Source organism: Notamacropus eugenii, chromosome 3 (genome assembly GCF_028372415.1).
Source record: "Notamacropus eugenii isolate mMacEug1 chromosome 3, mMacEug1.pri_v2, whole genome shotgun sequence".
Taxonomy (NCBI): Eukaryota; Metazoa; Chordata; class Mammalia; order Diprotodontia; family Macropodidae; genus Notamacropus; species Notamacropus eugenii.
The window spans coordinates 89,353,264-89,367,642 of record NC_092874.1 but is presented as its reverse complement, the minus strand read 5'-3'; the positions used below and the strand labels follow the sequence as shown (position 1 = coordinate 89,367,642).

The following is a 14,379-nucleotide window of genomic DNA, read 5'->3' as shown; positions in this document are numbered from 1 at the left end:
GTTCTGGGACTTTTTATCTTCTTTGACAGTTCGATTTTTGAACCTAAGTATGTGGAACTTTACATTTCATCTTGTGAAATTTAAGGTTACTGATTTTATGCCAGTATTCCAGCCTGACAAAAACATCTTGAATCTTGATCGTCATATATGTTAGATATCTCTCCCAAATTTAATTTGTCCAAGTCATTCACAGAATAAGCCAATGCAACAAACATTTATTAATTACCTACAAGCTGCTGGATATACAGAGGCAAAATGAAAAAGCATTTCTGTCCTTAGGGATCTTCCATTCTCATAGAGGAGGGGAGGGAGATCACATTTAAAGAGTCAGAGATCATGAAGTACTAAGAATTCACAGAGATTAGAAAAGGTTTCCTGAAAAAGGTAACCCACAAATTGAAATTCAGCTGAAGTTCTAAAAGTAGAGGGGAAGAGGGATTATATCCTGGGCACAGGGGACAGTGCAAAGACACAGGGATAAGAAAAGGGATGAAACTAAGTTGTCTGCATTGTAGAATGCATGAAGGGGAATAATGTGACATAAACTTGGGAAGATTTGTTGCAACCAGATCACAAAGGACTTTAAGTGCCCAAATAAGGCTCTTTTATTTTAGAGGCAATAGGGAACTTTTTGACTAGGGGAAGACCTGACATCTGGTTGCATATGTAGGGTGAAAAAAGGAATTGAGCAAATGATCATCAGACAAGTATCTCTGAAGTCCCAATTTAGGAACTAAAACTGGAGATGAGTAAATCAAAGAAAATACTGATCATTATAAAAAAATCATTATAAATCTAGAGATCCCCTAAAGATTAACTCAATAATTATAAAGAGTCCATAAGGAAAAAGTGGATTTTCCACTGGGACTACCTAATTATCTAGGAAAAATAAGCTGGACATACTAAATGAAATAAAACTCTTGAAGAAGGAATTGGAAGAATTAGTAGGATAGAAAATAAAATCATAAAATTCACACAAGAAATGGAGTTCCTGAAAATCATCCATGAAAATCAGAGCAGATCAAATAAATCAATGACTCAAGAGACACAGGCAATAATAATCAGAACAAAACCAAAAGATTGGAAGAAAAGAAAATGTAAGAAATTTAAAAAAAAAACTGACTTGGAAAAACAAGTTAAGGACAAGTAACTTTTGGACTCTATAACAACCATGATTTTTTTTTAAGACCACTGCTCAGATTTCTTAAAACCAGAGGACAAAAAAGGTAGCAAGAATCCTCTAGTCTTCTGGAAAGGATCAAATTAAAGAGTACCAGGAATGACATAGCCAAAATCTGGAGCTCCACCATCAAAGAAAAAATATTATAAGCACCTAGAAAGAAGCAATTAAAGTGACAAAGAAATGGGATCTCTAAGACCCAGAAGATTCTTCTGAAAAGGAGAAGAGACGTTAGGTTCTTTGTTAGCATTGTAGTACAGAAGTGAGGGCCATCACCAGTCGTCCTGTGTCTTGCCAGTGGACCCAGATGGCTCTTGCACACCCTCCCACACTTAAATCCAGTTCACTTATAAGTCACAGCATCATTTTCCTGATGTCATGGTCCTCTTCAAGAATGAAGGACAACAAGTACAGAAGTAGCTTTGAAAAACCAACATGTGAGAACATTCCAAAAAGCAAAATATAATAATGATTGTTAATGTAGTAGAGAACATTCAAGTATTCCTGATGAAAAGACTAAAGAAGGAACTTTGAAATACAAACACAGGACTGCAATTTATAAAGTAAAATTTATAAATTTATAAATTTTATAAGTTTATAAAATTTATAAATTTATAAAGTAAACTTATTTGAGCAGCTAAAAAATTGTATGAGGATGTGTTAATGTTCTAAGAAGGAGAGAAGAATAAGGTGTCCTCTTAAAAGCTTAATGTCTTCAAAGAGTACCAAGGGAAATTTTAAAATTTCAAAACCAGGTGTCTTGGGTGGGGCATGGTTATTTTCTAAGACTGAAAAGGAGAAAGAAAAGATGAAGTAAAAGGAAGAAAGGGATGGAACTTGTTCTTTTTTATAATCGGGGTTCATATGAAGAACATACAGAATAGAGTATATAACCATGGAGGAAGGGGCAGAGTGGAATGGGCATCAGATAATGGTGATGCTGATAGTAATAGCACATACAGAACTCCTACTCTGTGACAGGCACTCTGCTAAAAACCCTTTTCAAATGTTTCATTTGATCCTCACAAGAACCCCTGGGAGATATGTGTTATCCCCATTTTACGGTTGGGGAAATTGAGGCAAACAAGTGACTTGCCCATTGTCACACATGTAAAAAGTGTCTTGAGGTCAAATTTAACTCAGGTCTTCTTTCGTTAGGCCCAGTGCTCTATCTACCGCACCATCTAACTCCCTCTCAGATGAACTTCACTATGTCAAAGACAAAGGAGAGTTTAACATGCAGAGTTTCGTATTGAACTTTATCAAGCTCAGCAGGAGAACCAGCAGGAATTGGGGGGGGGGGGAGGGGCGGTGCAGAGAGGTGGTGGTTAAGAGATACGATAATCCTGAGAAGGGAGTACTCATAGGCAAAACTAACTTCTTGAACCTGCAGGGGTGGATATAAAGGGGGGATGGATAAAAGTTAAGAACCATAATCTAAAGGAGTACTTTAATTTGCTTTTAAGACAACCAGGGAATAGCTGAACAAATTTTGTGATGTGAATTTAATGAAATACTGCCCTATAACAGATGACAAAAAGTGGTTTCAGAAAATTCCGAGCAGAACTAAGAGAGCAGGTTATACAACAACACTGTAAAGAAATAAAATATACTTTGAGAGACAGTAATGACCAACCACGTCTCCAAAAGACCTGTGATGAAATGTCATCTCTCTGCTCACAGAGAGAGAATGTGTGCAGCATGCATAGCCGTACCTTCTGGGTTTTTTTGACTGTTTGTTACAAGGTTTGGATCCTTCTCCCTTCCCTCCCAGCCCTTTTCTGTTTTAATTATTAAGTAGAGGAGTAGGGCAAGAAAGTTAGCCATAGTGATGCCAACAAAAAGAAAAAGAGAGCCATTGTAACATTTTTTGAACGCGAAGGAGAACAGAAGAAAGCTAAATAAGGAAGTACAAGTAACCGGGACAGTTTTAAAAGTAGTATGTAGAGTTTATTGTATGCTGTTTTTAAAGCAAGAACAATAACATTGTTATTTATAGCTTTATGTAGTCTTTTTGTTTTACTGTTATACTTAGAAACATTAGTTTCTATTGTTTAAAAAAACTTTGCGAATAAAAATATATACAGTATAAATATGAAGTTAATAAGTAACAAATACATACAAAGTAATTAAATGCATGATAGTTTGGGAAGAAGGGAGGAGTGTGTGTGTGACAGACAGAGAGAGACAGACATACAGACAAAGACAGAACTCAGTAAAATCTCCATGCAGAACATGGTGCCTGAGCTGCATTTTAAAGGAGAAGAAGGGTCCAGGTGGAGGGAAGAAGGAAGTGCATTTCAGGCACGGTAGATGTGTAATGTGAAGGTAGACAGGAGATAAAGGGCCTTATGTGAGGACCAGTTCGCCTGGATTGTAGAATGAGGGAGAAGTAATGAATTCTAGTGAAGTTGAAAAGATAGATTGGCACTAGGTTTTTTATATATGACTTTAAAATCTTAACAGGGGAGTTTATATTTTATTCTAAATGGATACCATTGTAGTTGATTAAGTAGAGCTAGTCCCCTGGTTAGATCAACACTTAAGTAGAATTTGGTGAGAAAGGCTTGAGGCAAGCAAGACATTAAGAGACTGTTGCTGTAATCTAGCCAACATGTTGCCAAATCACGTTGCTTTATCTATATAGCATCTCTCCTCTCTGTATAGCCACTACCCTAGTTTTGGCTAGTTCATGTCTTTGCAGTATCCTCATAATCAGTCTTTCTGCCTTGACTGTTCCCCACTCTATCAGACAATAAACATTTTTACTAAGCACCTGTCCTAAATTCTGGGGCTGCATCAAAAAAAGATAGTCTTTGCTTTCAAGATATTTGCAACATACAAGCAACTATGTACAAACTGGATATGTACAAGCAAATTGTAAATAATAGTGATAAATAGCTAACATTTATAAAGTCCTTGCTATGTATCAGGCACTGTGCTGTCAGTAGAGGGAAGATGTTCTCAAGGATTGCAATAGGCTTCCTGTAGAAGGTAGAATTTCAGCAGGGACTTGAAGGACACTGGACATCTCCTTCAACTACATGTTGATTATCTTTGATGATAAGATCATCATGATTTTCCTAAAGCACTCATCTGAACATGTCACCTTCTCCCCCCCCCCCCATCTTTAATAGGTTCTCTTTTTTACCCCAGAGATCGAGTACAGACTTTTCTGTTTGATATTTAAATCTTTCACAACCTAGCCCCTTCCTGATTTTCCACTTTTCTTATACGTTACTACCCGTCGTAGACTTTATGATCCAGACTTTACTGACCCACTTTGCTATTCCTCAAATATAATAACATGATATTTCATTTCCTATCTCCCTGCCTGGAATGCACTCTTTCATCACTTCTGTGTCTTGCAATCTCTGTTTTCCTTTAAACTTGAACTAAAGTACCACATTCCATAGGAGGACTTTCCTGGTCCCCCATGCTGCTGGTGCCTTCTCTTTTAAGGTTACACATATCTCCTTTATTAGATTGTAAACTTATTGAAAGCAAAGACTATTTTCTTTTTTCTGTGTATTCGTAGCACTTAACACAGTGAGTAGTACATAGGTACTTAATGTTCGTTGATCGATTGATTTAGAACTTTATGTAACCATGATGTCAAGTCTCCTTTTATTATAAATGAGGAGCTTGAGATGCGGAGAGGTTGTGTCTTGTCCAAGTCACACATGGTTGTTGCAGAGATTGTTGCGTGTTAGGTTGCAGAGCTGGGATTTGAACCAAGGTCCTCAGGCTACAAATCCAGCATTCTTTTCATAACATTATATCTTCCAAAATATGGAAATTTCATAGTTCATTTTGGACATGATTAGTTTGAGATTCCCTCAGGATATCTGTTTGGAGATGTCTGATAGACATTTGGTGATGTCGGGCTGAGAGATATATAGGTGTGGAAGTTATATGCACCAGAATCATTGAGCCCATTGATCTTCTGCGATGAGATGTGAGAGAGACAGAACCATGCCCACCCCTAAGCCTTCCCTGATGGAAGTGGAATCCACCTACATTTAAAGCATGGGACATAGATGATAGTCCAACAAAGGAGATTAAGGAGTAGTCAGCCAAGTAGAAGAGCCGGAGTGAGCAGTGACCTGAAAATCTAGATGGGGGGTGGGGTACCAGAGCGAGCAAGTGATCAACAGTGTTGAGTAATACTGAAGAGATCAGAAGGAATGAGAACTAAGAAAAGACTGCTCTATTTAGCAATTGAACTAATTATAACCTTAGAAAGTAGTTTCAGTTTAGTGGTGAAGTCAAAGTGAAAGGGAGCAGACTAAATAAAGGCAAGTAATATAAATGATTTTTCTAGGAAGTTGGATATTTAACAGAGGAGAAAGATATAAGATATTAACTTTTGATAGTGGTAGGGGCCATGCAAAGGTTTTAAAGATGTTGAAGATCTGGATTTATAGGAATCTTGGAAGAATGAACAAGTATACAGAGATTGAAAAGGTTGGAGGGGTTCAAAGCAGTGATCAAAGCAGCAAGCTCTTGAAAGGAATAGGAGGGGAAAAGGGATCAAAGGCAGAAACATAGAGGGTGGTTGGACTAAAAAGGCTAGACAGAGCAAATGAGTAGCTAATGGAGAATGATGTTGAGGCGTTTTGAGGTGTAATTTTAGCAGAAAATAAGAGGTAGTAGGGCAAAGGCCTCTGGCATGTTAGTAGATACTTAAGCCGTTGTTACTTATCAGGCTGTAAACACTGACTAGTTCGGGTTAGTGGTAACTTAGCGGTAATACCATGTAACTCCCACCCTGAATGAATGTATGAGCATGCATACAGATCAATAAACTCAAAATTTTATAAACTGGCAACATTCAAAATTCACTGAAGTTACTGAACTTTGTTTTCTCTCCCGTTTTAGTTGGGTGTAGACATTTCATAATGTGGCAGTTGAATTGCATAGTTTAGAAGAAATATAACTCAATAAGGCTCACCTCAAGCTAATAATGTTCTTGAGAGAGAGAGTGTTTGTGTGCACATTATTTCCTGAGCCATTGCAGAACTTTCAAAAAGACTTTGTTACCTACAAAGTCTGACTTGAGAGAAAATTAGTACAATTAGCAAAATACTTTGAAGTCTTGAATTCTAACAAGCAGGCATTAACTCCAAGGTACAACTCTAGGTGCCACCACTCTCAAAGACCAAAAAAGAAGCAATCTTTGCCTTGAGGTAATGGCTTTTCTTTTTTAAATTAGGTTTTTGACTATGAAAGGGAAGAGAGAAATAGGACAATAATTTTATAGTGAAGTGAAAATTTATTTAGGAGAGGAGACACCAAGGTGTGGTTGCCAAGTAACTGGGAAAGAGTCAATAGATTAGAAGAGGGTTAATATTGTAGGGGGGGATGGTCCAAGGAGGAAATTCAGAGAGGCAGCATGGGGGGAAGAGCCTTGACTCTAAATAGAGTCAGATAACCCCAGTTGGTATCCCACTTTTGATGCTTAATATTTTTGTGACTTGTCACTATATAAATTTAATTGATTAAATTATAGTGTTTAATAGACTCTCAAATGAGTTACAAAATTTGTTCTTCATATCAATAGGAAAATTTTGCCCATTATTTATGTGTACATCTATATATGTACATATACATGTGTGTCTGTTTGCATGTGTATAAATGTACTTGATGAATTGTAGGTCTAGAATAGTATAAGTTGTAGAATAAATTCTTTAGTAGTGGCATAAGATAGCTATCTACAAGTTGAACCTATATTGAAATTCCCAGTAGATATTTAGCAAACAATAATGAGTGAAGCAATCTTGTTTTTTCCAGTACATTCTAATAAAAACAAAATTATGATGTACATTATAAATATTGCATATAAAAGCATAGCACGAGTGTTTTTGCTATCTTCAGTTTGTGTTAAGTGATTTATATTAAACGATGACATGTTTCTTAGAGTATGAAAACATTTTTAGGAAAGTATTGTATGGTCTCATTTGTAAAATACATTTCATTCTTGATTACTACTAATGTTCACCTCTACTGGTTTATTTACTATCATGAAATAACTTGGTGGCTATCTTTTTAAAACTTTGTGGTATTTTAACTTGATATACTGGTTGAAATTAACTATTCACTTTCTCTACTGCTAATTACAAACCTCTGAGGAAAGTCACACAGTGGTGCAGATGGGTTCATCAGAAGTTAACCTAATCTAATATTTTTATTCTTCTTTAATTATTTTACGACATTTGCTCTTCCAAATATTTTCACTTCAGGCTTCCTGTGCCATCCTTTCTCTTCTTCCTAGAGAGCATTTTACCTCTCAATTTGAGAAAATTGAAACAGTCCAACATAAGCACCTTTTTATCTTCATGGAATATAACACTTCAGAGCCTTGGTTTTTCTCCTCCTTTGTCCCGGTCTCTCATGAGAAGGTCCTTCTCACTGCTGATGCCAACACCCTTCGTCTGTTTGTACTCTTGAACCTATCCCCATCCATTTTATAGGATCATAGAGCTATAGACAGAAGAAACTCCAGATATATAGTCCAGCTCCTTTGTTGTAAAGAATTGGAAACTGAGGCACTCAGGGAGGTTAAATGAGTTGCCTAGAGATATTAAGCATCAGAAGTGGGATACCAGCTGAGGTTGTCTGACTCCAAAAAGTCAGGGTTCTTTCCCCCATGTCATGCTGCCTCTCTAAATTTCCCCCTTGGATCATTTCCCCCCTACAGTATTAACCCTCTTCCTTTCTACTGACTCAGTCTCTGTTATTTTGTGAATGAACATCCCTTGGTCTTGTCTTTTCTTGAGAAACTTTAGTTTGACTCTACTGTTCTCTCAAAGCTATTGTCCTGTTTCTTTTCCTTTGGTAGTCTAAAGTCTTAAAAAAAAAGCCACCTACACTCATTGCTTCTATTTCCTCTTTTATTCATTGCTCAACCTCTCCTGCTTTGTCTTCTGACCTCACCACTCAATTGAAAATTTTCTTGTGGTCACCAGTGATCTTTTAACTGCTAAACTACCGTGAATTTTTCTTTATAATAATTTCTTTTGTTCTCTGCATTATTTGAAACTTGTGACCGTTTCTCCTGAATACTCTATCCTTACTGGGTTTTCATGACAGTACTTTCTCCTAGGTCTTTTACCTGTGTGGTGGATGAAAGATGAAATGACTATCTCCTCTATTGGATAATCATCCACTCCCTACCCCCTAAATTATGAGACCCTCAAGACTCAGTCCTGACTCCTTGGTGATTTTTGGGTCCAGTTATCTCTGTGCAGATGGCTCCCAGATGTGTATGTCTGGTCCATATCTCTTTGACTTTCACTTCTATGTGACTTAGTGCTGTTGAACATCTTTAACTGAATATCCAGTAGACAAGCAAACTAAACAATTTCCAAAGTGTTACTCTTACTCCTTCATTTCTCCCTAAATATAGTCTTCCTCTAAACTTTCCTGTTTTTTTGAGAGCACCACCATCTTTCCAGTTACATAATTTCTAGGTTCATAATTGCAGTCATTCCCAGTTCTCCTAAATGCCTCCCATAAGTTGTAACATTGTGCCAATTTTACCTCCGTAGCTTATTTTCCCTCCATACTATTCTCTCAAGTTACAAAAACCATTGTCTTATTTCAGGCCATCATTACCTCTTATTGTAGCATTTCTCTAATTTGTCTGTCCATTCCTAGACTCTGATTTTTTCTTTACATCTTAAAGCACGAGACTGACCACATCACTTAACTTGTTCAAGAATCTGCAGTGATTTCCTGTTTCATCTGGAATAAAATACAAACTCCTTTACTTGTCATTTATAGTCCTTCTTTCTCTGGCCTGCCTGTCCCAATATGTAGTATAGTCCATGTATCATTTGCCTTTCACATACTCTGCCTTCCAGCCAAACTGGCTTACATACTTTTCAACTCAGATTTGTCATTCCTTCTTCTGCCTCTATATCTTGACCTGGGTGGGGTGGCCCTAATGCCTGAAATGCACTCTCATCATACCCCTTACCTCTTCGTTTTCCCAGCTTTATTCAAAATTCACCTCACTTGTTATTCCATTTAGTGTTCATTCCCTTCTGAAGTTTTATTTTTACTTATTTGTTTACATGGTATGTCCCCTCATTCTCTGCTTTTGTAAAATGAAGCAGGTGGGACTATAAGATCTCTAAAGTCTTTCAATTCTAATTGCTTAATATAAGGCTGAATCTTTAAAACACATCTTTAATAGTTTATTTAAAAGAGCCTTTTCCTTAATTTACTAAGTATGTAACCAATGGGACAGTTACTTAACCACCCCGAGCCTCAGTTTTCTCATCCTTAAAATGGCTAATAATAACACCTACCTCATAATAACAACTGAGATAATATGTACATGTAAAATGCTTTGTAAACCATAAAATATGCTATGCCTGTGTTAGCTACTATTGTTGTTTTCAGTGAAACCATTTTGTATTCACTGAATAGTTATAGTAATTTGCTTTTTAAAAAATTACATACATTTTCTAAAATATCCATATGGTTTTTTTCAGTATTTCTGATTTTATTATTCTACAAATTGATTTTTTTTTCCTTGTGAACTAAAGCTGCCTCATTTCTATAGCTTAGGGTTGACTAAATAGATGGCAAAGAAGAACATGGTTTAAGAAGATAAATGTCAGGAGCATTTTATAAAGTAGGCATCCAGTGTTTTGGATTAATGGGAAAGAAGGTCAATAATTGCATGGATTTCAATAAGCTTGGGAAAAGTAGTATTCTTGTGGTGCAACAATGATATTAAAACATTGAATTCTCTTCTAGATATACTACTTAATATTGTGACATCATTGCCCATTTTGATTGCCTACTTATACAGAATACCAAAAATACTTGATAAATCAATGTTTTTAGAGAAGAACTTTATATTCTATTTGAATATCTCAGAAGTGTTGGTAAATTTTCATACGTTTTTCATAACTTAATTTTACTTTTTTCTTTGTTTACTACTAGGTTCCTCCAGAATTTCCTCAACATACTCCTGGGCCTGTTCCTACCAATTTCAACCAGCCCCCACGGCTTCCTCTCCAGGACCAATGGAGAGCCCCACCACCTCCTCAGGATAGAGACCATTTTTTTTTAGGAGGTAGGTACATCATTAAGAAATTTTGTAATTTCAAGTTAACATTGTTAATATGATAAGTCTACTAGTTATGTTCGTAGTATTAATTTCATTACCTATAGACATATTTTGTTTTAATTCAGTTCAGCCAAGCATCAGCATCTGGAATTTTTTAAATTACAGGATATTCAGTCTTACTCCAGTAGCATCAGTTGAGGAAAGTTTTATTTGGGATGTGAAATTTATAGGTTGTTGAATAAGAAAGGAATAACTTGATAGAAAATATCCAATAATTGTTCATTTTGCTTATATTTTTAAAATAAATTTTCATTTCTGTCCAATGAGTATAAACATTCAAATGTGTGGTCAAGAAAAAGTGAATTACATAAGGCAACAAAGAACCTTCAAAGAAAAAGTAACAGGAAAATAATTATAATAATATATTAAGCTGTATATTTGAATTTAGTTAGTTTATACTAATTATTTTAAAAGAAGAATATTCAGTGATGTGATTGGTAGAAAAGGGGAATCTTTATGCCTTATGAGTCTGAGTTGAATCATCAGTCCTGTAGGGTCAATTTAACATAGTTCTGTTTCATCTTAAGATGATACTAAGAAGTCCATATTCTCTATCAAGAAGATGATATGCTTGTAATATCATTTAGTTTCAGGAGAACCAAGGTTCCCGAGCCATCCTTTGTTTGAGCAACGAAGTCCCCCTCCACCACCACCACCTCCCACGATTCTTAACAGCAGTCATCCTGTTCCTACCCAGAATCCCTTGCCTTTTACTCAGCCTGGACCAGCATTTAATCAACAGGGACAGCAACCAGTATTTCCCAGAGAAAGGCCTGTAAGACCAAACATTCAGCCTCCAGGTCCAGTGGGGATTCTTCATTTCAACCAACCGGGCTCCGCAAATACACGGCCTTTCATTCCTCCCAGACAACCATTCTTACCTGGCCCAGGACAGCCATTTCTTCCAACACACACACAGCCTAACATGCAGGTATGGAAGATGAGTAAAACTAACTTTGTTTAAAACAGATATAGACAAATTTAACATTTTGAGCTTGACATTATGGCTTGTAATGAACATCAAGAAAACAATTAGCCTAATAATAAGAAAACTAAGTCTTATTAGTACATTATTTGCCATGCTTATAAATATAACCTATGTCCCTATAATTTAACATGTGCGAGGAGTATTTGAAAATCGAAAGCAATGACTTCCTTTGGCAATGAACAAATTAAAGTTAAGATTTAATTTTACTGCAAATTAAATTAGAAATTTTTGTATTCTGTTCACCATTCTAATGATTTCATGAATTAGTTAATTCTGGAAGGATTGTGAAGTTATTATTTAAAATTACACTCCCAAAGGATATACTGGAAAGATTTGTATGTATTCTGGGCAAGAAATGATAATGCTGTTCACTTACTGTTATTATTTGAAAGTCTTGAGTGCCCTCTGCTGATAAAAATGAATCTTGAATTTGATATAATGCTCTCTTATAAATAAGGACCTTTCTTACAGAAGAATCTTCTTTTTTCCTTCAAGTTCACTCTGAAAATATCAGAGAGATACGTTATGTGTGTTTTCGAGGAGTTCAGCCTCTAAGCACATTTTATAGATTCAACAGACATAAATACTGAAGAATGAAATTTATCTTACTTGAAGAAGAACGAGCTTTAGTAATACTAACATAGGGATAATTATTATTAAATTTTAAGGTACTAGTCTGGCGTAAATGAGAGTCTGTTACCGTCATCATAGCAAATCTTAAAATGAAGCTTCATTAGGATCATCTAAAGTTTGCCCCAATAGGGCAAATTTCTTCTAAGAAATTGATGCTAGAATATAATAAATGCAAATATGTATCTTAAATTGTTTTCCTTCTTTTTTCATTGAATTATGAAGGGACCCTTGCATCCTCCATTACCACCACCACATCAACCCCAGCCTCAGCCTCAACAGCAGCAACAGCCCCAACATCAACAACAACAGCCCCAGCATCAACCACAACATCATCAGCATCAGCCCCAACACCAGCCCCCGCTTCAACCCCAACACCAACCTCCTCACCAACCTCCACATCAGCCTCCACCCCAGCATCAGCCTCCACACCAGCCCCAACATCAACCCCAGCACCAACCTCAGCACCAACCACCACACCAGCCTCAGCACCAACCTCAGCAGCATCAGCCTCAGCATCAGCATCACCATCACCTTTCTGTCCCACCACCACCTCTGATGCCCATGTCTCAGCCACCATTTAGGCCTCACATGCAGACTTCTCAGCCTCAGCAAAATAACAGTAGAATGCAGTGCCCTCAGCGACAGGGTCCAAGACATGTAAGTAGAAAGCAGTATTTTGAATTCTTTTTTAAAGTCATATAATTTAAAATAACTTTTCTGCCATAATTTAAGATAGTCATTGATATGCAAACTTATGTTATGTTTCTCCTAACTAGATTCCCCACCCCAACTATCCACTTATGAATGATATACAGGAAACTGATGGCTTCTAGTGTTTGTGTGTATGTATGTGTATGCACATACACATATATATATGTATGTGTATGCTTATATATGTGTGTGTATGTAAATGTAACACATATATACACACACTCTATGAAGAAAAAACATACTTTTATGATTATTTTGTTTCAGCTTCAGATTTTTTAAAGAATGGCTGTACATGGAGGGATAGATACGAAAAATAGACTGTTAGAAAGCTCTTATATACTTTTTAGATAGTCTCTCCACTTTTGTTTAAGGCTTACAGTTTTGAACACTTATATTGTACCACTATTGTAAGTGTATATTACTTTGGTCTCTGCATACAAAACAGTACAAACATTTCTTTGTAAATAAAAGATCTATGTTAATAATTCTTACCTCTGGAAGAACTGATAGTGTGCAGAAGGAGAAAAGGCTATTTGATTTTCTGTGTCAGGAACAAGAAGCATTGTGGTTAATGGAAAGGATACTGAATTTCCATATTGGTGCCTGGGTTCTAGTCTTAGATCTGGCATAGATTTATTGTTGCCTGTTTAAAAAAAAAAGTATTGGAGCACCTTGAACTGTAGTTTTATCATTTATGCCTGCTCTTTAAAACTGACCCTTTGCCCCTTCAGTAAATGCTGTGGGGCTATAATGGGAAGACAGATTGTTAAGCTCCATAACTTTTTAAAAATAGTAGTAGATTTTATGAGTTCCATATGTAAAACACGCAGCCTGAATAATCCCAGAGCTCCACAGCTCTCAAGCATCTACTGTGTGATAGGCACTAAAATACCAGCATAAGGAATTAAACTTATGATTCCTGTTCCTGTTGGTTAAAAAAAATGCTCTTTCACAGAGTTTCCCATCTCTCTCAGGAGGGAAAATGACCTTTGTCATTATTAGGATCAGAGATCTAGAGATTAAATTGACTTCATTTTGCAGAAGGGGAAACTAAGGCCCAAGAAGGTTGTGATTTTTTCAGGGGTCTCACAGGTAGCAAGCACAGAGGTGGGATTCAAAGCTAGATTGTCTAACTCCACACTCAGAGCTCTTTGCACAATACCATGCCTCTTCCTAAGATATAATCCCTATTGTGAGATGTGATGTCTCCCCTTCCTTCTATCCTCAGATATTTTCTACTCACTTTTGTTATTCCTCTGGGGGTGTGTGTGTGTTTTCTATTTAAAAGTATGTCTTTTAGAGTAGTGATATCAAACTCAGATGGGAATGAAGGGACCACTGAACTGTTCCTAAGCATCTGTGCAGGCTGTATCATGACCTAGAAAACCACATATTAATGTAATCTATGTTTATATTGTTAAATATTGCCCTATTATATTTAATGTGGTTCAGGCGATGTGTAGGAGTGTTGGCTCGTGCTGTGGGCTGTGTATTTGACACCCATCTTGAGAATGTTTTTCCTCTTCTAAAAACCATACCTCTTTGGAAAATTGTCACATGTACAGGATGCTTATTGTTTGTTTTCTGACAATGTCAGTGGCTGTTTTGTTAAAATACATATCCATCACTGAGGTTCATCTCTTGTTGCAGTCAACTGTTTTTTTCATATTGAATGAACTTTAAATCACATGTTTAAAGCTGACAAATTAGCTTTTCGAATTT

The 14,379-nt window shown here is 36.4% G+C and overlaps 1 protein-coding gene across 12 annotated transcripts in view; it reads left to right on the top strand.

The window, feature by feature from the left end:
- The window catches only part of RBM33 (RNA binding motif protein 33), a 178,356-nt gene that overhangs the window by 92,816 nt on the left and 71,161 nt on the right, over nucleotides 1-14,379 (top strand). For all 12 annotated transcript variants that reach the window (XR_011976745.1, XM_072652119.1, XM_072652116.1 and 9 more), the window contains 3 exons: nucleotides 10,139-10,271; nucleotides 10,913-11,256; nucleotides 12,169-12,603. Coding sequence is in view for 11 of the 12 variants with exons in the window: in XM_072652119.1 (XP_072508220.1) it covers nucleotides 10,139-10,271; nucleotides 10,913-11,256; nucleotides 12,169-12,603 (912 nt within the window). In the remaining variant the exon portion in view is untranslated. The remainder of the gene's footprint in view (nucleotides 1-10,138; nucleotides 10,272-10,912; nucleotides 11,257-12,168; nucleotides 12,604-14,379) is intronic.